Below are 23317 nucleotides of genomic sequence, written 5' to 3'. Positions count from 1 at the left end.
TCGGATTGATTGGCCAAAAATAAAACCCATAGATAATCCCAACTTCCTAACTTTACAAACACCAAAGTTATGGCATTTCCGATCAATCAGTTATATGGCAGCTATAGGATATAGTCGTCCGATCCTTATGAAATTTGGTAAGTCAGACTGATTAGCCAAAAATAAAACCCATAGAACTTCCTAACTTGCTAACTTGAAAAACACCAAAGTTATGGCATTTCCGATCGTTCAGTTATATGGCAGCTATATGATATAGTGGCCCGATCCGGCTCGTTCCGACTTATATACTACCTGCAATAGAAAGACAACTTTTGGGAAAGTTTCAAGCAGATAGCTTTAAAACTGAGGGACTAGTTTGCGTAGAAACGGACGGACGGACAGACGGACAGACGGACGGACAGACGGACGGACAGACGGACATGGCTTCATCGACTCTCCTGGTGATGCTGATCAAGAATATATATACTTTATAGGGTCGGAAATGTCTCCTTCACTGCGTTGCAAACTTTTGACTGAAATTATAATACCCTCTGCAAGGGTATAAAAACTCGGACTGCTCATCGGTCATTTCGTATTTGGTTTCGCCCAGATAAAGGACAGTGATGGCATAGCTACGAAACAGTCTTATCCCTACAAGGCAGTCAAAAACGAGTGCAATTTCACAATGCCTAAATGGCCTATGCCATTTTTTGGACCCGTATTCTTGACGCTTACAAAACGATTAAGTCGTCCTCCTCTAGAATTTATCAAGAGCCCGAATCCATCGCAAATAATTTAAACCATGGAGCTCTTGTTGTCGACTACGGAATCGAAAAATTCGGCAAGGACTTTTTGGTTGGTTGGTCAAGATTCAATGGGGCACCAACTGGGGAATGGAGCAATCACTGCGGGATGCCCAGCTATTCAAAGTCTCGTCTGATTCAGCCGAAAACTTTTCAAGAGATTGACATGAAAGGATACAAACACTAATGAGAATGGATTGGCACTAATAAGTTCAAATACAAACACTAATGAGAATGGATTGGCACTAATAAGTTCAAATCCAGTTTAATCAAGCTGGACACAGTAATTAGCTGTAATTTAATAACAATTTTTAAAAAGTTGCAGCCAATAAAGAGTCTAATTTGACTCGGCTTTTAGTCCTGATTAAGAATTTAAAACAAACTTATATTTAAAAAAATTAAAATTTCATTGTACTCTCTCCAAGACAAAATTATTAATACAGTATTAGTCAACCCATAGCAACCCATTTTGTTCACTGGTAAGCACTAAGGGAAAATTCCAGGAATTTATGGGCATTGAAGAGGAATATCGCTTTAGTCAATCTTTAAGCTCATATCTGTTAATAGCAACCTCTTTAAAGTAAATACAAAAATTCCCAATGAATTCGAAACAAAGTATATAAAGTAATTGTATTTGCTAAGCTAAACACAAGTCAATTGAAAGACGCCGACAAAGTGGTTTAGTGGAAAGACATTTTTAATGAAACAAGATGAATTATAAATTAGAGAGGGCAGTCAGTCAAAACGGGGGAGCAGTTTAGCCCTTGACCAGGACTTCGTAGTGGTCGATACGGACCTCCTCGCCGCCGAAGGGGATGTAGAGGCACTGGTGCGACTGGTGGATCTTTCCGGGGGTCAAACTGCCATGGTGGTGGGCACGACCGATGAAGAGGGGCTCTCCGTCGGCAGTTCTTCCGCAGAGCACGGCGTTTCCGGGCACATTGCCATGGCTGTCGTGCACCCATCCGTATCCGTATCCGGCCAGCAGCTCGAAGTCGTGCTTGACCACCTCACCGCCTCCGTAGGGGACATAGGCGCAGCCCTTGTTGGGTATCACCTGTGGAATAAAGGGGAAAATTAATTTAATTTAATCTGGAAAGTTATAAGCCTTTAAGTCTCTTTACCTTGGCTGGCAGCAAATCGCCCTCGTGATAGGCGCGACCCACATAGATCTGATCGCCATTGCAGTCGTGTCCGCCAAGCACTGTTCCGGGCACAATGTTACGTCCGTGGGAGGAGACCCAGGTCTCCGGCTGGACCAGTACTTCATAGGCCTCCAGGCGGTGCTGAAATCGAAAGGGAAATTCGTTATTTGTTTGGTATTTGAAAAGTTAAAGTAATTTTTATACAAATCAGTCAATTTGAAAGTAATTATTGTTTAACTTATGTTACACTTTTTGAGATTTATAGTTAAACTGAACAAAATCAATAGAACAAAAATAAAAAAATGAACATTTTTGGAAAAGTATATTAAAATCTTATGAAAAGAAGGTGTAGAAGTAACTCAATGGTGTAAGTCAAAGCTAGGATTAATGATTGCCTAAAACAAATTTAACTGAAGGTTAAAATTTAAGTGAAGACACTTAAATTTTTATTTTTTTTTTTTTTTATTTATACGTTAATCAGCCAATTAAATGGCTATGAAACGTAGGGACTAGAAAGCGATAAATATCAATATGTTTTTGACTTTAAAAATTAAATTAATTGTTCAGAAAAACTTAAAGAAATAGACCTACCTCGCCTCCTCCGTAGGGGATGTACAGGCACTGGTGAGAGGGATGGATCTTGCCGGGGGTGAGGCTGCCCTGGAAGTAGCCACGACCCACGTACAGGGGCTCACCGTCGCCGGTCTGGCCGACGCGAATGGCGAAGGGCGGGACGGATCCGCCGCTGGAGGGGATCCAGGAGAAGTGTTCGCCGACGAGGACCTCGAAGTCGTGCTTGCTGATCTCCTGGCCGTCAAAGGGCACATAGGCCTGCTGCTTGCCGGGCACAACCTTCGCCGGTAGCATCTCCCCGTTGTGGTAGGCACGGCCCACATAGATGGGGTCCTGGTCGGAATCATGACCAGCCAGGATGGCTCCCGCTGGCAGGGCATCGTAAACGTTGGTGCTAATCCAGGTGTAGTCTGCAAGGGAATGGAATATTTGGAGCAAGGTCAGTGGCGATAAGTTACAAATGGTTGGCGACCAACTGTACCCATTAACTTGAACCACTCTGTCTATTTTCTTATCTATATTTATTTAGCTAGTGAAATCGTTGGATCGTCGGCAAGCTTCCAAAGCTCCAGGGGATTTCGGCTGTCAGGTGAGCAAGCCATCGATGACACTTGGCCACCTGTCATGGCTAATTATGTCACTGGGTTCTTCGCAGGAATAATTTTAGTCACAAATAACTTATCACAACTATTCTCACCTCCCATGTTGCTGTTGTGTTTTTGGCTGTTTGTGTTGATTTAGGGGTGGATCGTAGTTATATATACTCGCTGGCTCCGATGGGTTCGGGCTGACTTTAACGACTGGTCTCCAACTGGAGAAGGGCTGCGCTTTAAAAGCTGTTGGGCCGCCTTATCAGTCGACAATGTTAACCGAATTTGATAAGATATCTTAGTCACACTCGCTCAGACTAAATTTGCTATATGCACATATATGTTTTTAACAAAAGGGATCCTTATATTTCACAGTTGCGTTCGTCATTGCGGCCAACTGACAGGTGTGTCAGATTGTCTGTTGTTTGATTTACCTGGCCAAAACAATTTAAATTTCATGCCGAACAGAAAGGGAAATGACAATTACTCAATCGATCTTATACATGTGTGCTTTTGTGTTCATATTACCGGCTTTATCTATAAGCAGTTGCCTACGAATCTTATCACCGGCAGTCAAAAATAAACTTGATCAATAAGTTCGTAAAAAAAATATATGTACACGTATGTTGCTGTCCATGGATCAACTTTAAGGTTGAGGAATTTATTTCTAGAACAAAAATAAGTCCCAGCATGTCAGCATGCACTGAAAACTGTACATGTTTGGATTATGAGTCGATATGGGTTATGAAACTGACAAATTAAAGGAGACTCAACTGACTTGTGATTATTTTGTGCATCTGTTTTAAAGAAAAAAAACCCTTTTTTATAGGAAATGAGTCAATTGCCAAAGAACTGTGCTGATATTACAATCTTAAGCGCCACTATGAATCAGATGTATTTTTAAAGTTTAATTGATATCTTCAACAAAAGAAGGACCAATGCATTGTATTCAATATGCTGAATCAGTTTTATCAAAATAAAAAGGTCTTTGACCTTATAAACAAAATAATCTTAATTGAGAAAAGAAATTATCCATTTTTGTTTGTTTGAAACCAATTTTTTTTTTATTCATTAATATAAAGGTAATCTTACATCAACAGATGCTTGGTTATCTCAAGTGCTCAATCTCTAGTCAATATAAGAATTATTATAAGAAGTCCTTTAATGTTAAAATTTATTTCATATTTTTATTAAAATCGTTGCATTATGATCCATAACCTCGAGTTTCTCAGACAAATAAACTTAGATTTTTGTTTTTAGAGATATCTTTTTGTTTATTTATATCTTATAAATAAAGCATGAGTCCCTCTAAATCTATTTCAGATTTCAGTGTGTGGTATATAGAGCTTATCTAAATCCATTTATTTAAATTACATATATGTTCTACTGTGATAAAGTAGAATAAACTATCCTAAAACATCTCGATGATCCTTTTTCTAGTTGATATTTTTGGGTGGGTCTTATCGGCACTTCAGCGGGGGATTTTTCACCATCAGCAGGCGTCACATTTTTATAGGTTCATTAAATTGGGGTTCCACCTGTTGAGTGCCAACAACAATATCACTTGAAACAATAAACACATGTTTCACCTTCCATACCCCAAAAAGTACCTCTTCGGGACAATGACTCATTCTCGATCGATAAAGGAAACCTTTTTCTGGAAGTTGAGCTTTCTAGACTGGAAGCAGAAAAACAGAGATATTAAGGCACCAATATCACTGGAATATGTTTTGTCATACCCATACACATTGATAAATAAAAGCTCGCCGATAAGAGGCGGTGACAAAAGGGTCTGCTTCGGTTTTTAAACGCCTGTTGTTGAGCAACGTTTCAGTGAAAAGGCAAACCTCAATCTGTTCAGACCTTTTGTGGAAACACCCACGGGATACAAAAGAGTATATATATATTATAAAGATTTCACAATATTCAAGGAGGAATAACCCCTCATTAACAAGCTACACAAAATGGGTAAGTCTAATGAGTAAGCGTCGAACGTTGCAAAAACGAATATTTCAAAATGCAAAAATAGTGTTAATCTGAGTTAAAGTTTTATCAATCAATATGTGAAAAATTAATCCACACTGCCAGATTTTGAAACAATGGTGTTTAATGTAGTCGCAAAACTATTACTATTACTTCATTAGCAATTTGTGATAAGAACATTATTCAGATAATTACAAATTGATGCGTAGTAGACAAACCAAACGTATGGATGAAAAAATACCCAAATGCTGACCAATTGTGGTGGCTTTGTTATTTTTTCGCTGTGTACAATCACCACCAAAAAAAACCCTGCAAAGAGCATTGAGTGACTTCTACGGTTCTCCGCCTTTCTTTGCACTCTTCCAGGCACCGTGCATCCAGGAGCAGTTGTGACCGTTGGTAGGACGAGTGCAGTGAGCCCAGGGTGAAATCCCAACGCCTCTGTGAACCCCCAAATCCCACTTGATATCCGCCCTAGACCACCCAGTCCCACAAACCAAATGTCTACACAGAGAAAAAGCTTTAAGAGTATGAATCATTTCAATTTTATCTGTTAATATAATCTCAGTCATAAAAGTTTTATCAACAAAAGTTGAATTTGTCTTTCATTGACAAAGTCTGACAAAATTGCAATTTAGCCGCAAGATAATTTGCATATTAAATAAATATATATATACATTTAACTTTAAGGATGTGCAATAATCTTTGGTTTTCACTTTTCACTTTTTAAACAATTATAAAAAACCGTTAAAACATTTTGAATGAAATACTGGCAGTTTTTTCTCTGTGTAAAGACAGGTTATCTTATCGCGTCGTGTGAAGCTTATCGCCTTACCGCCTCTCTCCTTGCAGAAAACACCTGGGTGCACTCGTCTCCCCACAGCCCCCTGCCCCCTTACGCGGTGATCGGTGGCCACGACTCGGACCGCACGCCCATCTACGTGGGTCGATCCTTTCACGAGGGTGAAAACCTCCCCGCCAAGGTCATTCCGAGCAAGGGCTGCGCATATGTGGCCTACGGAGGATCGGAGCACCAGAAGAGCCACTACGAGGTGCTGGTGGGTCAGGGCTTCGCCTGGGTGCCCAGTGCCAGTGGCGGAGTGCCACCGAATGCGGTTAGGAGTGGAACGACCCGCACAGGAGAACCCCTCTACGTGGGACGTGGACATCATGCCGGAAGCTTGACTGTGGGAAAAGTTCATCCCTCGCACGGCTGCCTGTACATTCCATTTGGAGGCCAGGAGGTCAGGATCAACACGTACGAGGTGCTCATCAAGCAGCAATATGACAACTGGGTGGGTGCCTCGCCCAGTTACACGCCTCCGGGTGCAGTGATAGCCGGACACGACTCCGATCGGACGCCCATCTACGCCGGAAGGGCGATGCATGAGGGCGAGATGTTGCCCGCCAAAGTGGTGCCCAGTAAGGGAACCGCCTACGTCTGTTTTGGAGGATACGAGTTCCCCAAGCAGAGCTACGAGGTGCTCACCGGCTGCGGATACGTTTGGGCCCATGCCGGACACCACATTCCACCCAATGCCGTTTCCACGGGCCGTGCTCGGAACGGCGAGCCCCTGTACTACGGTCGTGGCCACTACGAGGGAAGTCTGACTCCTGGTCTGATCTCGGCCAGCCAGCGATGCCTCTACATCCCATATGGAGGTCGGGAGATCCGCCTCTCCTCGTACGAGGTCCTTTGCAGGCAATAAGTTGCCGGAACCCCATAAATTACCATATATGCATTTAGCCCAGATCAAACTGTAATCGCACCCAATAAACCGACTGTTAATACCCAAGAAATCTGTCTATACAAAATATCAAATCTTACCTGCTTACAGCTAAGCTATCATCAAGTTCTTGCTTGCCAATTATATTGGGGGCAATATACAATTGTTGTTTAATGTAAACAATTACCTGATTGGTGATTGCATTAAACGAACTAAGCTCAATTTATGAACTGAGATATGAGTTATACCATCAAGTTCGCTTCCTTATTATATTTAAAGATAGGTAACAAAAAACGAAGTGCAAAGCTAACTCAATAAAAATTTGATTTGAAAAAATTGATTTTGTAATCGATTTTCTCATTTTTCTAAGAGGTTACATTACAAAGGGGCCAACAATTGTTAAGCTGTGAGTGCCTATCAGTTAGAAATTTTATAAATATTTCAACGATGTATAACACTCCAACATTTGATCATTATTTCCAATTGTTTTTATCAAAAAACCGAAACTTGAGTTATTTTCTTTGTTCTTTGTTCTAACTTTCTAAAAATAAGACGCAAAGCTAAAATAAAGATTTTTTCGTGCAGCTGAGGTTCTAAACTATTAATTTCAGGTTATTTTGGAAAAGTTAATTTTTTTGCATTTTTTGTAAGGGGTTACTTTACGATTTTTTGCAAAAAATTGGAAGAAATTAAATTTTTCCAGCTGGGAATGCCAATTGATTGGAAATTTTATAACGAATTCAACGGTATAAGACATTTATAATATTTTACTATTATTTCCCAAGGTTTTGATCAAAAAGACAAACATGAGTTGATGTTTTCGGATTTTGACCCAAAAAATATTTTTTATTTTGTGTATAAAAACGCTTAATTGGAATTAATTATGAAAGAATATGAAGTCTAAATTTAATATTATCTTAACTTTATTTGTTAAGTTTTTGTTTACCAGTACTAACAAGTTCTTCCCCCTATTCCAGCCTACAAGTGGGTGCAATCCTCGGCCTACTCCTCCCTTCCCGAGGAGGCAGTGGTGGGCGGAAACGATGAGGACGGCGCCATGATTTATGTGGGCAGGGCGGAGCACGAGGGCGACATGCTGGTGTGCAAGGTGGTGCCCAGCAAGCAGCTGGGATTCATTTCGCAGCGAGGAGAGGCCCTGCCCAAGGACATCTTCGAGGTGCTGTGCGGTCAGAATCTGGTGTGGATCAAGTGCTACGATCATGTGATTCCCGAGAACGCAATCCTCTGTGGCCGCACTTCGCTGGACCAGCCGGTGTACATTGGTCGTGGCCATTACGAGGGTCACCTGATCATCGGCAAGATCTCCTCCGTGCATCGGGCTCTGTTCATCGCTTTCCGCGGGGCCGAACGTCGCCTAGATTCCTATGAAATTCTGGTGGAGGAGCGAAGAGTGGTGCCGGGTTGGCAGCTGCCCCCTCCTCCTCCTCTAGAAGAGCCGGAAAAGTGCCCGCTCACTCCGCCGCCACCACCTTCTCCACCAGCAATGGCTCCTCCGCTGTCCGCCAAACCGTATCCCTATCCGAATTTGGCGGCCATGCCTTTTCCCATCTCTGACAGGCCTCCAGCCTATACACCCACGCCGGATCCACTGCCTCCGGTTGGAGGTGTGATGGTTATGCCACGCCCCACACCACCACCACCGCCTGCTGGTGGTGTCCTGGTAATGCCACCCCCCCAACCAACACCACCGCCTGCCGGAGGTGTCCTGGTGATGCCCCCACCTCCACCATCTTTCACCCCCGCAGAGGTTTCCGTGGCTCCAGTACCTTCATTCGTTGCCGCTGAGGTCTCAGCCGTGTCCATTCCCGCGGGACCATCATTTACTCCCGCTGCCACCTACAATCCCTACGAAGCCGGCTACTCCTCCTACACTCCGGCTGAATGTGCAGGACCTTCGGCCTACGATGCCTACAGCTATGGCAACAACTACGATGTGTGGATAACCGCTGAACCGGGCTTCTACTACTCCGACGATGCTGTGATTGGAGGCTATGACAGCAATATGTCGCAACTGTTGGTGTGCAGAGCCTATTATCGGGGTGTCCACGTTCCGGGAAAGGCGATTCCCAGCCAGGGATGTGCCTATATTGCCCACGGAGGGCGGGAGATTGTGGAGCCCTCGTATCAAATGTTGGTGGGCAAGGATAAGTACCACTGGGTGCCCTCCTACGGCGGCAACGTTCCACCCGGAGCTGTAGTTGCTGGAAGGAATCCCGCCGGAGAACCACTTTACATTGGAAGGGGTCGCTACCTCGGAAGCTTGATTCCCGGCGTGATTGAGTCCTATAACCGCTGCCTGCAGATTCCATTCGGAGGTCAGGAGATCCGGCTGAGCAGCTACGATGTTCTGGTTAGGAGCGACATTTTCCACGGACAGCAGGCCATTCGCCTGGTTTACTAAAGTGAACCCTAATAATCCCATTCATTTCGAGAAATTCAAAAGCAGCTAAATGGAAACAAAGTTTTACACTATTATTTTAATATTTCCACTTTTACACTTTTTGAAAGCAGCTAAATGTAACTTTATACACTGTTATTTTAATATTTACACTTTTACACTTTTTGAAAGCAGCTAAATGTAACTTTATACACTGTTATTTTAATATTTACACTTTTTGAAAGCAGCTAAATGTACCTTCTTTCTTTTACATTATAATGCAATTTATATTATAATTATTTATATGTACATTATACATATCAAATTTAGATGCTATTCATCTATTAAAACTTTCCTTCTATTTGTAATATATTTTCAAAACTTTCCAAGCGCAGCTACCTCTGTAAAAACCAAAGTCTAAACCTCTACCAAAAAACATGATTATAAATGTATATAATTATTTATTAAATAAACATATTTATTATTATTCAGTTTATTATGCACTAATTATATTTATTCACTTTTAAAGTTGCAATAAACATGTTTTCACTGTACGCCCTTTTTCAAGTGGATTACTTAATAAATGACTTGCATTTAGATTTTATTATTTATTTTGGGCTTGGCTTGGGATTATCTTATCTTGACGATAATGTAAGTGTATACACTTATTTTTTAAATAAACATATTTATTATTATTGAGTTAATTAATTAATTATATTTATTCACTTTTAAAGTTGCAATAATAATGTTTCTACTGTACGCCCTTTTTCAAGTGGGTTACTTAATAAATGACTTGCATTTAGCTGTAGATTATATTATTTATTTTGTTTGGGATTATCTTACCTTGACGATAGTGTAATATTTCAAGGTTGCTTAAGGTCCCTATAATATGGACATTACAAGATGTAGATAAACATTAAACAAAATCAATAACTGAAAATGAACAAATTGAATGTCAATATTGGCAACCCTATACTTAAGTTGGTTTTTTATTGGGTATTTTTAGTAGTAGTAGTTTCAGTTTACTTTTAAAACTATTTTATTTTTGTAAATATACAAAAGTAGCTAAACTTGAAGATTGGCAACCCTATGCTTAAGATGGTTTTGATTGGGTAGTTTTAGTAGTAGTAGTTTCAATTTACTTTTAAAACCTTTTTTATTTTTTTAAATATACAACAAGTAGTTAAGCTGTAAGCACTCTTTAAAGATATATAATAAAACCATTTTGTTGTAGAAAACAAAAAATGATGTGCTAAACCATAAAGACCAGATTTCTTCCGCTTTAACCGAGAAATTGCAATTAGTAGATGTTGACTAACTGATTTCTGGCCACAAGAGCTTAAGGTCAAAATAAAACTGTATCACGTAGGACATAAAAGTGGGTTTAATTTGCGGAACTAAAAACGCTGTATTTCCACCAAAGAACTCCATATGTTTGAAACTTCCTTGAACCCAAATGTGGTTTATCGTTAGATAAAACCGGCATTTCCCACAACTACCCGTTATTGGTCAACACAAGATTTCTTTAAACGATTCTGGTTTTTTTCAACGTCAACACAAGATGAAAGAGACGGGCGAGAAAGAAAGAGCAGGTAAGAGTAAATATGAGCGACTGCGTCATGATTTGTTTTCATAAAATACACTGGCGAAAGAGAATGGATCCTAAGATTGATTTTAAGTTCAGAAAACGTTAAAAACATTTATCGTTTTTTACAGTAAATTTAATATTTAACAATCCGTGCCCCAATATCTTTTGAAAACAATCAAATTCACTTGTTACTTTCATGGCTATTTTTCAAAGGGCAAGTTACAGACAAACCAATCAGGCTATTAAAGATGATTTTTATCTGCAAATTTATTTTAAGCGTTTTTAAATTAATCTAATTCTTCACTCTATTCTGTGTATATTTCTTAAGTTATTTAGATTGTAGCGGTAAGAAAATTGGTATATTTCAAACTAAAAAAAATGTTGTTATTTAAAATGTTCACTTTTTAAAAACCTTATCAGTTTGAACCCATTAAAAAAAAGATGCATCTTGCCAGACAGAAATGCATTGCTGATATGAAGTATTGGATCCCATTAAATATTAATGGTTTGAAAAGAATAAGGCCAAAAGTCAAATACAGACGTACTGATTAACCAAATATTAAAAACGCAAATAAAGAAACACTTTCGCCTTTAAACGATATTTGATTTTGTCCAAATGATTCCCACGTCTATAAATATGCACGAGTTTATAGAGTAATAATTTGGTTTGTTAGAGATAACATAGCCGGATTGGACTAGGTCCGTAACCAAGGAAACATTTTTATGGTGTCGATTTCAAGAGTTCTCATTATTATTTCAACAGCATATTGCAAATGGTCAAAATAACCAGACCTTGCCGCAATTATCTGTTCGACAAACCTTGTCTAAATTGGCCACAATTCGAGTTATCTGGCTTTCGAGAAAAACATATTCAGTGGGATGTGTTTGTTGTTTGATAGAAGCACATATATTTTATTTCATTTTGATAATGGGTCATAAGAGTGCTTACAAGTGCCGATTAGATTGAGATACGTTTAGGAAAATTTTGCAGACTTGCTAACTCATTCGCCTTACAAAAATTGTGAAATCATACGCATAAACAAGCCGATTGATTATATTTGGATTGGGGAAGTCGCTGGAAAACGTGAGAATGCCGCTACCACGCTTAACCATCCAGGTATTTCACAGCACACCTGAGCGGCGGGATGAATCATGGCTGTCGCACGCGATACAGATACAGATTTCTTCTCGGTTAGTCCCCCGATCTTACGATTTCTGCTTAAAACCTTTCTCGAAGGGGAAAACCATGCACGCAAATGGATTGCGCTCAATCTTTTGGCTTAAGCCCGACTCCTCTGCACCAATAGATACGGCCAAGAGCAAACAAATACCGGTTATGCGACTGATAATAGCAGAGCGTAACGCCGAATCGATGGTACCTATCTAATCTGCATGGCACATTATTATAGCCATAATACTCTGTTTGGGTTACAGGATAGGGCCAAAAACAGGTAGAGACAACAGGCAGGCGGTTGCCAGGGGGAGTCCCGATTAGGTATACGATCGGGTTTTATTGCGGCCCCGATTCGGATTCGGCCGGGCCGAAAGTCGATCCGCGGCCGAGACCCGAGATTCTGAGACCGAGCTGTCTTCGCAAGTGTGAAGTGGATGGTTGTCCAGTTCAGATCGCGCACTTGTCGGCTTCAGACGTCTTCTCTTGCACTTCGCAGTGCTGAAAGGCCAGGAGAAAAATATATAGATTCATTAACCGATCGCGAGTTAAGTTAGTCGGACAATCGGCACGTGCTGAGTAAGTGCCACATATTTATTTAATTACTATCAACATACAAGTATTAGATTATATTTGAAGAGTGTGCTCCAGTAACATGTGAATCTGATTAAATCGCAGAATATCTAAGTGCAGCTGAGGAGTGGGCAATTCCCACTTCCTTGCATCTTGGGTGCAAGCCGTTCGCAATTGACAACTGCAATAAATAAAAAAAAAAACTATCTCGCTTTCCAATTGCGGTTAATTTATTAATTTATGGACACTTTTTCATTCGTGCAATCGAACTAATTTCCTTAAATTGACTTGGGAAAATTGTTTTTGCCGTATAATCAGCCCTTTGCACCGCGTCTAATAAGTTCTACAATATTTTATGTAATACGGAAAGATACATTAATTATCACACACTTAAGCGTGATAAATGGTGCCATATCTACATGTTCACTTTTAATGGTTAATTAATAACTTATTCAAAAGATGCTTAGATACATTTATTAACATTTAATTAAGTGCAAAAAATTGTGAAATTTATATAGATTCTTCTGGAATTATAAAAGGGAATTCAATATTAAATCATTAGAGTGGCAAAAACGCAAAGGATTAAAAGCAATCTGCTATTGGTGCACTGAACTTTGTTGTGTGAACTAGAATTTAAGATAGTAGTCAAACTGTTATAGCTGATTTGGTAAATAAAAGACCTACAAACAACTGGGTGTGTTTATGGTTAAATTTGTTTATTGGCTGTCTTTAAATTATAGACCCCATTTCAAACCAAAGATAAAGTGTTTTTTACTGATTGCTTACTTTGTTTTTAGGCTTAATTGCTAAAGTAATTTAACAGATAACACAATGACGAAAAAGGAGGATTCACAGTTGCCTCAGGCGTCTGATTTTCAGGCAAAGGAAGGATCAGTTCTTGAAGAGAGTACAACTCGGAAGTACAGTTACTTTGATCTGGTGAGTGGTAACTATACCCATTACTGTATATGTTCTATATCCTTCCTATTTCGACTATATAGTTCAGATACTCAACAACATGTGAGCGATGCCTGTTCGTATTCAGTCTACTGGTGGGCACAGGCGCCTCCATATTTATTCCCTACTTCATGATCATCTATGGAGAGTTCACATCCCTGCTCGTGGATCGTACAGTTGGAGTGGGCACATCCTCGCCCTCCTTTGCCCTCACCATGTTTGGTGGCGGCAAGCAATTGTGAGTAGTTTAGAAAACCATAATCCAGGATAGGTTTATAATATCAATGCGCCTGCAGAACAAATGCCAGCAAGGAGGAGAACAGACAGGCCATCATCGATGATGCCACAGCCTTCGGAATTGGCAGTCTTGTGGGATCAGTGGCCATGTTTCTGCTCATCACCCTTGCCATCGACCTGGCCAACAGGATAGCCCTCAACCAGATCGACCGCATCCGAAAACTCTTTCTGGAGGCCATGCTCCGCCAGGATATCGCCTGGTACGACACCAGTTCGGGATCCAATTTCGCCAGCAAAATGACAGAGTGAGTTTCTCATAACCAAATAATCTTAATTGTATTTATATAATCAGAAGTCATATTACTTGAATATTTATAAGCAAAATTAGAAAACGACCCAATCATATTAGCATTTTGATTTATTTTAATCAATATGGCATATAATAACAGTTCTAGTTTTTACTTAAACAATTGCAGTTCCCAGCAAATTTAGGCAAATCTCTTGCGCAATTTTGAAATAATTAATTATTCCATGCCATTTAAGGTGCCTGATATTAAAAAGCTTATCGATTTTCATGTGAACTTTATAATTAAGTTTTAAGCTTGCATTACAAAAGAGAGCTCGTTAAATAGTATGTTATGATGGGGATGTGGATTTAAGCAAACATAATATTAAATAGGCTTCTTGGGAAAGTATTTAGTTTTTATTTATCACAATTTCTCTAGCAATTTGGTTTCTAATTGAAAAATTTTTTTTTATTCTTAATAATTAATGCATTTCCAATGGTTTGTGATAATAAAACAAATGAAAAAGTTCTTCAATGGAAGTTAGAAATTTTATTTCTTTGCTTTATCCAATTAACAAAAAAATTTCTTGATTATTTTCCCGCTTCCAGAGATCTAGACAAACTGAAGGAGGGCATTGGCGAGAAGGTGGTGATCGTGGTCTTCCTGATCATGACATTTGTGATCGGCATAGTTTCCGCCTTCGTCTATGGATGGAAGCTGACCCTGGTCGTCCTCAGTTGCGTGCCCTTCATCATCGCAGCCACCAGTGTGGTGGCCCGACTCCAGGGATCGCTGGCCGAGAAGGAACTGAAGTCCTACTCCGATGCAGCCAACGTGGCCGAGGAGGTCTTCAGTGGAATTCGCACGGTATTCGCTTTCAGTGGTCAGGAGAAGGAGAATGCTCGTTTTGGAAAGCTGCTCATACCTGCAGAGAACACGGGACGTAAGAAGGGTCTCTATTCGGGCCTGGGAAATGCCCTTTCCTGGCTAATCATCTACCTGTGCATGGCCCTGGCCCTCTGGTACGGTGTAACCCTCATCCTCGATGAGCGTGATCTCCCCGATCGTGTCTACACTCCGGCTGTTCTGGTTATTGTCCTGTTTGCTGTGATCATGGGTGCCCAGAATCTCGGATTTGCCTCGCCCCATATAGAAGCCATTGCCGTGGCCACTGCAGCCGGACAGACCCTGTTCAACATCATCGATCGCGCCTCGCAGGTGGATCCCATGGACGAGAAGGGCAGCAGACCGGAAAACACCAGCGGACACATTCGTTTCGAGGGCATCCGCTTCCGCTATCCCGCCCGGCCAGATGTGGAGATCCTCAAAGGTCTCACCGTCGATGTGCTTCCGGGCCAGACGGTGGCATTTGTGGGAGCCTCTGGGTGCGGCAAGAGCACCCTCATCCAGCTGATGCAGCGGTTCTACGACCCCGAGGCGGGCAGCGTCAAACTGGACGGACGGGATATCAGAACGCTGAATGTGGGCTGGCTCCGCTCGCAGATTGGAGTGGTGGGCCAGGAACCGGTTCTCTTCGCCACCACCATTGGCGAGAATATCCGATACGGAAGGCCATCGGCCACGCAGGCGGATGTCGAGAAGGCGGCGCGGGCGGCCAATTGCCACGACTTCATCAGTCGACTGCCCAAGGGCTATGACACCCAGGTGGGCGAGAAGGGAGCCCAAATCTCCGGCGGACAAAAGCAGCGGATTGCCATTGCTCGGGCGCTGGTGCGTCAGCCCCAGGTGCTCCTCCTGGACGAGGCCACCTCGGCATTGGATCCCACCTCCGAGAAGCGAGTGCAGAGCGCCCTGGAACTGGCCAGTCAAGGACCCACGACCCTGGTAGTCGCCCATCGTTTGTCCACCATCACAAATGCCGACAAGATCGTCTTCCTCAAGGATGGCGTGGTGGCCGAGCAGGGAACCCACGAGGAGCTGATGGAGCGACGCGGTCTCTACTGCGAACTGGTGAACATAACACGGCGCAAGGAGGCCACCGAGGCGGACGAGGGGGCGGTGGGCGTGCGACCTCTGCAGAAGTCGCAGAACCTGTCTGACGAGGAGACCGACGACGACGACGAGGAGGAGGATGAGGAGGAGGAGGGGGCACCGGAGCTGCAGACGGGCAGCAGCAGGGAGAGCGGATTCAGAGCCAGCACACGTCGCAAACGTAAGTATTAAAACAGATTGGGGTTGTTAAAGTTATGTTTTTCAACGATAACGAAATCAGTTTTATAACATAATCTAAACAAAGCTTTGGGCGGGCAATGCGCAAAATATCTTAGAATTCTAAAGAATTTCTCTCTTTGCCAAGACCTAGCATAATTACACTTTGCCTCACTTAAATTCATAAACTCTATAGGGATACTAAATTACTTAATTACTAAAGTAAAAGTAAAGTAAAGTCTAATAAAACCCACATTTGTGCTACAATTGCTTTTAGCTTTGTGGTGAAAGTATAGTTTTTATAAAAACTTTGGGATCATGTTTCTATATAACAAGCTTGTAATTGGAAATGGTATTTCAATTGACTATTTAACATTTGTATGGATAAATAAGAATATTATCAACAATACTTCAGGAAAAATCATAGCACCCTCTTTTATAATGGAAAAATTATAAGATATAGATAAGAAATCTAGTAATACCTTTTATGTTAATACAATTGCCCCAAGTGCCATGATAAAGAAATCAGCTTTATGAACATTTAGGGATCATGTTCAAGAAAAACAAATTATGTTGTATTAAGAAATTCTTTAATCTTTCTTTTGAAATCATATTACTTTATTGGGCTATGGTACCTTTGAATAAATCATAAACCTAATGGAATCTATCTTATTTACAGGTCGCTCTCAGCGTCGCAACAAGAAGAAGAAGCAAAAGGAAGTGGTGTCAAAGGTGTCCTTCACGCAGCTAATGAAATTGAACGCTCCCGAGTGGCGCTTCATTGTGGTGGGCAGTATCGCCTCCGTGATGCACGGTGCCACATTCCCCTTGTGGGGTCTGTTCTTTGGCGACTTCTTTGGAATTCTTTCGAACGGCGACGATGATGTGGTGCGATCCGAGGTATTGAAAATTTCGATGATCTTCGTGGGCATTGGCTTGATGGCCGGATTAGGCAACATGCTGCAGACCTACATGTTCACTGCGGCTGGTGTCAAGATGACAACGCGCCTGCGCAAACGGGCCTTTGGAACAATAGTGAGTCAGGATATCGCTTACTTCGATGATGAGCAGAATTCGGTGGGAGCACTGTGCTCCCGCCTGGCCAGTGATTGCTCCAACGTTCAGGGGGTAAGTTACAAAGAAGAGGAAACATTAAACAAATATAACTAATATTCTAATCTTCTATTCATTTTCCAGGCAACTGGAGCTCGTGTTGGCACCATGCTCCAGGCTGTGGCCACTCTGGTAGTCGGAATGGTCGTCGGATTCGTCTTCTCCTGGCAACAAACGCTCCTCACTCTGGTCACCCTTCCGTTGGTCTGTTTGTCTGTCTACCTGGAGGGTCGCTTCATCATGAAGAGTGCCCAGAAGGCAAAGGTCTCCATCGAGGAGGCTTCTCAAGTGGCCGTCGAAGCTATCACCAATATCCGTACCGTCAATGGTCTTTGCCTAGAGCGTCAGGTTCTGGATCAGTACGTCCTGCAGATCGATCGAGTGAATGACGCTTGCAGGCGCAAGGTTCGCTTCCGTGGTCTGGTCTTCGCTCTGGGTCAAGCTGCTCCTTTCCTGGCCTATGGCATCTCCATGTACTATGGTGGTATTTTGGTGGCGGATGATCGAATGGACTATGAGGACATCATCAAGGTGGCCGAGGCTCTGATCTTTGGCTCCTGGATGTTGGGACAGGCCCTGGCCTATGCCCCCAATGTAAATGATGCTATTCTGTCCGCCGGACGCCTAATGGATCTCTTCAAGCGCACTTCAACGCAGCCCAATCCTCCTCAGAATCCCTACAACACAGTAGAGGTAGGTTCAATTTTCATTACATAAATATTTGTTTGGCAGATCAAAAAAAAATTGAAACTAAGCAAAGTTATTAATGCAGGAGTAGACCATTTTCCTAAATTTAAAATCCAAAGTTTATTTTTTTTGGTTATACTTTGTTATTAATTAATGCAATCTATTTATTTATTATTTTCACTCAATCTGTACTTGCCTATTTGTTCGTTATATTGCTTTGCAAGATTTTGATAATTTTACTGTTCTATTTCATTTGTTTTGAAATCAACATTCAATTGAAACTCATGTGGCTTTATCTTTTTAGAAATCCGAGGGAGACATTGTCTATGAAAATGTTGGCTTTGAGTATCCGACGCGAAAGGGCACTCCGATCCTTCAGGGCCTAAACCTCACCATCAAAAAGTCGACGACGGTGGCTCTGGTGGGTCCTTCCGGCTCCGGCAAGTCCACCTGCGTGCAACTGTTGCTCCGCTACTACGATCCTGTTTCGGGATCCGTGAATTTGAGCGGAGTGCCCAGCACCGATTTCCCACTGGACACACTGCGCTCCAAACTGGGTCTGGTTTCCCAGGAGCCAGTGCTCTTTGATCGCACCATTGCTGAGAACATAGCTTATGGCAACAACTTCCGGGATGATGTATCCATGCAGGAGATCATTGAGGCGGCCAAGAAGTCCAATATCCACAACTTTATCAGTGCTCTGCCCCAGGGATACGACACGCCACTGGGCAAGTCTTCCCAGCTTTCCGGAGGTCAGAAGCAGCGCATTGCCATCGCTCGTGCGCTGGTCAGGAACCCCAAAATCCTTGTCCTGGACGAGGCCACTTCGGCTCTGGATTTGGAGAGCGAGAAGGTGGTGCAACAGGCGCTGGATGAGGCGCGATCCGGCCGCACCTGCTTGACGATCGCCCATCGTCTGACCACCGTGCGGAATGCGGATCTCATCTGCGTCTTCAAACGCGGAGTGGTGGTGGAGCACGGCACCCACGACGAGCTGATGGCCCTCAACCGCATCTACGCCAATCTCTACCTGATGCAACAGGTGGCCGGCTAACACAGCGGAGTGGGTGTGATAATCTTTAGTCTTTAATTTAGTATGTACACTAGGCTAATAGAACATGTAAAAGTATTACGACAAAATAGAATGAATAGGCCAAAAACTACAGTCGACTGTCTACTAGGGGTCCGGGATTGGCCAGGGCATTGCGTCTCTCCTGGATGGCGAAGGTGAGCTTGCGGAATGGACCCAGTGGCAGGCCCAGCGACTTGAGGTCCGACTCCGTGAGCAGCATCAGGGTTTCCAGGTCGATCTCTTGTTTCTGAAATCTGCAAAGGAATACAGGGATTCGCATGAATTCATCAAGAGATGGATTCTAGGGGTTATCACTATAAAAATTTGTGCTGATGTTAGCTTTTGAATTGAATTAAATGGCTTTTTCGAAAAAATGCATTTTCTGAATAACATTTTTGAGTTTATCTTAATGAATATCGAATTGGAGCTACCGATATGATTACTGGTCCTTCGAAAGATTAACAACAAATTGTTGGTTAATGCATTTAACTTTTTGAGCAGATTACAATTAACACGTTAACTTTAAATTGAAAAATGGGTCCTAAATGATATTCGTCATCAGATTTTCTCCAGGAGAAATTAACTCACACTGGCAGGTACTCTTCCAGGGCCCAGACGGCCAGGAATCGCTGCAAGGCACTACCGGCTGCCTCCCGATCATCATCTTCATCCTCGCTATAAATATCGTGACCTCCACCCTCGGAGTCCGTATCATCCGAGAGGTTTAAATACAGGCGACCCTTTCCATTAGCAGATCGTGGCTTTGGTTGGCCCGCATTTCGCATCGTGGATGTGGAACTGGTGTCCGTGTGCAGTTGTAGCTGGCTTAAGGCAGCTGTCACGGATCGCCGGAAGGCTATGCTGCCCAACATGGTGGGTCTGTCGAACAGTCCGACGGGTCTCTGCAGGGTCACTTCTTCGCTCAACTCCTGGGTTAACTGACCCTCACCCAGAATGTCTGGCTGGGAGAAAGATCGCGCCAAAGCCGAGCTGTAGCCACTGCGGTTATCATTGTGATCCGTCTCATCGGCCTCCAAGCATTCGAAGACATCGCTGATCTTGCCACGCTTACCGACACTCTCCTCGTTGGAACTGAAGGTGCCCACATACATCACTTCGGAGTCCCGCTGCAGACCCGTCAATGAGGTGATTGTCCGCTTGCCATCCGGCTCCAGTTCGCGCACTTTGAAGCCTCCGTCCGAGTCGCCGGAACTCTTCGAGTGCGGACACGTGCTGCTGTGCTGCTTCTGCACCTGCGATGGTCTCTTCTGCACCGTTCCCGCTCGACTGGCTATCGTGGAACCTCCGCTGCTACTGCTACCGCTCCCCACCAGATCGCTGAACTTTGTGGGTCCGAGATGAGGGGGCGGATCCCTCGGCGGCTTGTTCAGATTACCCTGGCTGGACCAGATCTTCTGTTTCAGAGTGGAGAGCATGTTGCTGGACTTGCTGGTGCCAGTCGGTGGACTGAGGTCGGAGAAATCTGAGTCCTGGCGCTGCTGCTGCCGCTTCATGTACTCCCGCACCCGTTTTTCGCAGTTCTTCTCGGCTACCTCCTTCAAGGCCTTAGACTTCTTTCTGAAAGGTGAAAATTCAATAATACACGAAGGAAAATAAATTAAATAATTCATTTAGCTTTTGGCTAATACCCTCAGAAAGGGTACAAAAAGGACATTCTTGACTTACTTGTCATTTGCCTCGAAGTTTGTAAAGGCCACATCCAAATAGCGTAGGATCTCGTCCCTGCCATTAATAGCCGCCAGATCTTTGGCGCTGTGCTTGTCGATGTCCAAAGCATAAATGTTGACTCCAAATTTGACCAAAAAATCGACGCAATGCAGATGACCTTTGGCGGAGGCTAAGTGCAGGGCTGTGTTCCCAAACTGATCGCATTTGTCGGGGTCACCACTGGCAGAGATAAAGAAAACATTGATAAGAAAAGGAAGACCGTAAGTTGCCATTACTTACCCCCTTCCGCACAGCAGACGCAATGCATCCAGACGTCCTTCGAAGGCTGCCCACATGACCGGCGTCATGGAATCACTGTCCTTGGCATTCGTGTCCTTGCGGGTGGCTGCAGCCAACACATCCAACAGCCCATCTTTGGCGGCTCTGAAAGAAGAGATCCGAAGAATTAATGAGTCTTGTGCATTCCAATAGCGATAAGATAGAGCGAAATTAATTGCATGTACTCACTTGTGAAACCGATCCGAAGACATTCTCGTCTATGTTATCTTTCAATCAGACTTACGATGGAAACTCTCGAATCGAACTAAAAGGAATCCAATATGTTATGAATAGGCTTTTTATAATACTTCCAATTCCTTCCAATCCCACATATCAGATACTCAAACATAGGTCATATATACCCAACCAGACACATTGACACGCAATACTTGTAGCAACAATTGCAAATAAGATGCCTTTCAAGAAGTTGGCCTTTGAGCTCCACAAGATGAAAATATCGGACAATCCCATTGAAGAATTTAGGATCCATGATTCTGTAACTGAGGCATCTGAGGGTCCCAAAACCCACTTGAAAGAATCAGGGGTCAAAAAGAACCAAATGAAGCAAAAGTCCTTACTCCGAAAGCCTCGATTTAACTACCTGTACGGTAAAACTCGGGCGGAGGGACTGGAGTGGGTCCACAAAAATGTTGGCATCGGGGAGGAAGAGGAATCTAACTGGGTGAAAAAACCGGGTAGCAAAACAGTTTCTTGTAAAGCCTATGAAATGAAGGCTTTTATAGCGGAATGCGAAAATGTAAATCAGTGCCTCGATTCCGATTCTGGAAAGGAGATTGGCTTGAAAAACTTAAATGAGTGGAAGTCGCAGACAAAAGTTAATAAAATTCCATCAGTTTCTCAGGTTGTAGGCTCCGAAGACGCTTATGACGTTAAGGACCTGATAAGCGAATGCGAAAAGCTTGAGGATGTTCTATTTTATGAAATAAGAGGAGATCAATTCCAGAACCAAGACGAAGAAAATGTCAATGAGCTGGCCTGCTACCTGGACAATATGGCCATTATACCCAAGAAAATGTCGCCCATGGTAGACATGATCTACTCCTGATGTAGACCACAGGGATTTTATCTTGTTCGACTTGGAAAAATAAAGCTTACATATTTTTTAATTTTTAAAGTCGAAATAATTATAAATTCCAGGTGAAGTTGAGAAGACCATAGTCAAAAATCCATTAGAAACTTTATATGGCCTATATTGTCTTGATCCGAAGTATACCAAAGACAATGGTATATCAATTGCACAACTTTATAGACGTGTATCTTATTTTTTACACCATCTGGGGATTAGTTAGGTTGATATTTTTGTTGAGCTTATTTATAATGGAGCTCGATTTTAAATGTCATTTCAATAAAATGCCACTTTTTTGTCACATTCCATTTTTTATGACTTTACCGTGGTTGGGCAATTAAAATGAGCACGAAGACGATCGGGAGTTATTCGTAGGGCATATTTCATTATGGCCTTTTTTTCAGCGCTCGTACTAACGTTCACACGTTGTGAATTAATAATCCAAAAAAGAAAAAGAAAAGTGTAGCTTAAGCCGAAGAATCACAGGCACACACGCACACACAAAACATTACCCATTTACTGCACACGACGAAGTTGGCTTACATACCGTATACCAACTACCAAGTTCAGTCAACCTTGCTGGCTGGTTTTTGAATTGCCCAAAAATCCGAAAATCGAGGCAGTCAACCGTTTACCACGGATACACACTACTCTTGCCCCCGAATAAACAACAAACACTCACATCGGGTTTACTGTCCCGGTTCAAGACCGCTTTTCACATGCAGGATTTTCTTTCCCACTGGGCAACTTGACACTTTTCTTTTTAGCCAACCGAAAGTTTTCTTTTGCGATCGCTAGAATATGCACGTACATAAGCCGTTACCCGGAAGCACTTTCTACCGCTCCGACTGCATGTTGTTGAATGAAATTGTTAACTTGGCTCAAACTTCGGCGCTCACATTACGCACAGTGGGCAAGAAAAGTATGGCCCACCTGAGAAGCGGAGAAAAAAATATATTATAATTCAAATTATTTGATCAAAACTTAATAAATAACTCAAGAGAATCTAAGCCTTACCAACGGAGTTACTATTTATTAAGACTCACAACAAAAGAAATGTATCGGTAATAGTTAAAAATTTTTAGGTCATATCACATTTTATATTTGTAATAAAATTAAATAAGTCTCAAATGTGTCAAGTTATACATTTCATAAGTGTCATATTCTAAAA

At 42.4% G+C, this 23317-nt stretch overlaps 6 protein-coding genes and 1 long non-coding RNA gene across 10 annotated transcripts; 4 read left to right on the top strand and 3 right to left on the bottom strand.

The window, feature by feature from the left end:
- Positions 1-1458: 1458 nt before the first annotated feature.
- On the bottom strand, positions 1459-3325 carry LOC108049503. Its single transcript, XM_017130708.2, has 4 exons — positions 3198-3325; positions 2519-2910; positions 1907-2068; positions 1459-1839 (listed from the first exon to the last, which is right to left on the bottom strand). The coding sequence occupies exons 1-4, from the start codon at positions 3202-3204 to the stop codon at positions 1540-1542; spliced, it is 861 nt and encodes a 286-aa protein (XP_016986197.1). The 5' UTR covers positions 3205-3325; the 3' UTR covers positions 1459-1539.
- Positions 3326-4337: 1012 nt separating this feature from the next.
- On the bottom strand, positions 4338-4768 carry LOC108049492. The gene is made up of 2 exons (XR_001769546.1): positions 4689-4768; positions 4338-4628 (listed from the first exon to the last, which is right to left on the bottom strand). It is a non-coding gene; the product is annotated as an uncharacterized LOC108049492 (long non-coding RNA).
- A 173-nt stretch (positions 4769-4941) lies between these two features.
- On the top strand, positions 4942-6869 carry LOC108049490. Of its 2 annotated transcripts, XM_017130682.2 has the most exons (3): positions 4942-5058; positions 5440-5472; positions 5926-6869. In XM_017130682.2, the coding sequence occupies exons 1-3, from the start codon at positions 5055-5057 to the stop codon at positions 6780-6782; spliced, it is 894 nt and encodes a 297-aa protein (XP_016986171.1). In that variant the 5' UTR covers positions 4942-5054; the 3' UTR covers positions 6783-6869. The 2 variants fall into 2 exon arrangements, with proteins under 2 accessions (XP_016986171.1, XP_016986172.1); XM_017130683.2 differs by lacking the exon at positions 5440-5472 and having other exon boundaries at positions 4945-5058.
- LOC108049489 lies at positions 4946-9752 on the top strand. Its single transcript, XM_017130681.1, has 2 exons — positions 4946-5058; positions 7778-9752. The coding sequence occupies exons 1-2, from the start codon at positions 5055-5057 to the stop codon at positions 9220-9222; spliced, it is 1449 nt and encodes a 482-aa protein (XP_016986170.1). The 5' UTR covers positions 4946-5054; the 3' UTR covers positions 9223-9752.
- A 2649-nt stretch (positions 9753-12401) lies between these two features.
- LOC108049474 (multidrug resistance protein homolog 49) lies at positions 12402-19145 on the top strand. Its single transcript, XM_017130656.1, has 8 exons — positions 12402-12536; positions 13328-13469; positions 13532-13725; positions 13784-14029; positions 14620-16184; positions 16860-17308; positions 17378-17986; positions 18285-19145. The coding sequence occupies exons 2-8, from the start codon at positions 13362-13364 to the stop codon at positions 19032-19034; spliced, it is 3921 nt and encodes a 1306-aa protein (XP_016986145.1). The 5' UTR covers positions 12402-12536; positions 13328-13361; the 3' UTR covers positions 19035-19145.
- Positions 19045-23079, bottom strand: LOC108049476 (Usher syndrome type-1G protein homolog). Of its 3 annotated transcripts, none has more exons than XM_017130657.2 (6): positions 22829-23079; positions 21249-21324; positions 21021-21164; positions 20739-20960; positions 19641-20630; positions 19045-19306 (listed from the first exon to the last, which is right to left on the bottom strand). In XM_017130657.2, exons 2-6 carry the CDS (start codon positions 21269-21271, stop codon positions 19141-19143), a joined length of 1545 nt encoding a protein of 514 aa, XP_016986146.1. In that variant the 5' UTR covers positions 21272-21324; positions 22829-23079; the 3' UTR covers positions 19045-19140. The 3 variants fall into 3 exon arrangements, with proteins under 3 accessions (XP_016986146.1, XP_016986147.1, XP_016986148.1); XM_017130658.2 differs by having other exon boundaries at positions 22958-23079; XM_017130659.2 differs by lacking the exon at positions 22829-23079 and adding an exon at positions 22694-22820.
- On the top strand, positions 21355-22186 carry LOC108049478. The gene has a single exon (XM_017130663.2). It carries the CDS (start codon positions 21472-21474, stop codon positions 22123-22125), a length of 654 nt encoding a protein of 217 aa, XP_016986152.1. The 5' UTR covers positions 21355-21471; the 3' UTR covers positions 22126-22186.
- Positions 23080-23317: the final 238 nt, after the last annotated feature.

The sequence above is a fragment of the Drosophila rhopaloa genome, unplaced genomic scaffold (genome assembly GCF_018152115.1).
Source record: "Drosophila rhopaloa isolate 14029-0021.01 unplaced genomic scaffold, ASM1815211v1 contig_115, whole genome shotgun sequence".
Taxonomy (NCBI): domain Eukaryota; kingdom Metazoa; phylum Arthropoda; class Insecta; order Diptera; family Drosophilidae; genus Drosophila; species Drosophila rhopaloa.
Note: the sequence above shows the minus strand (reverse complement) of the source record. Positions and strands in the feature narration are given on the sequence as shown.

Coding starts and splice junctions, on each gene's coding strand:
- LOC108049476 (XM_017130657.2), bottom strand. CDS start 21,271: ATGTCTTCGGATCGGTTTCACAA. Junction 21,165..21,248: donor TCTTCGGATCGGTTTCACAA/GTGAGTACATGC, acceptor CTCTTCTTTCAG/AGCCGCCAAAGATGGGCTGT. Junction 20,961..21,020: donor CGTCTGCTGTGCGGAAGGGG/GTAAGTAATGGC, acceptor TATCTCTGCCAG/TGGTGACCCCGACAAATGCG.
- LOC108049478 (XM_017130663.2), top strand. CDS start 21,472: ATGCCTTTCAAGAAGTTGGCCTTTGAGCTCCACAAGATGAAAATATCG.
- LOC108049503 (XM_017130708.2), bottom strand. Junction 2,069..2,518: donor TCCCCTACGGAGGAGGCGAG/GTAGGTCTATTT, acceptor TTTCGATTTCAG/CACCGCCTGGAGGCCTATGA. Junction 1,840..1,906: donor GCGATTTGCTGCCAGCCAAG/GTAAAGAGACTT, acceptor TTTATTCCACAG/GTGATACCCAACAAGGGCTG.
- LOC108049490 (XM_017130682.2), top strand. Junction 5,473..5,925: donor AGGAGCAGTTGTGACCGTTG/GTAGGACGAGTG, acceptor CTCTCCTTGCAG/AAAACACCTGGGTGCACTCG.
- LOC108049474 (XM_017130656.1), top strand. CDS start 13,362: ATGACGAAAAAGGAGGATTCACAGTTGCCTCAGGCGTCTGATTTTCAG. Junction 14,030..14,619: donor TTCGCCAGCAAAATGACAGA/GTGAGTTTCTCA, acceptor TCCCGCTTCCAG/AGATCTAGACAAACTGAAGG. Junction 17,309..17,377: donor ATTGCTCCAACGTTCAGGGG/GTAAGTTACAAA, acceptor TTCATTTTCCAG/GCAACTGGAGCTCGTGTTGG.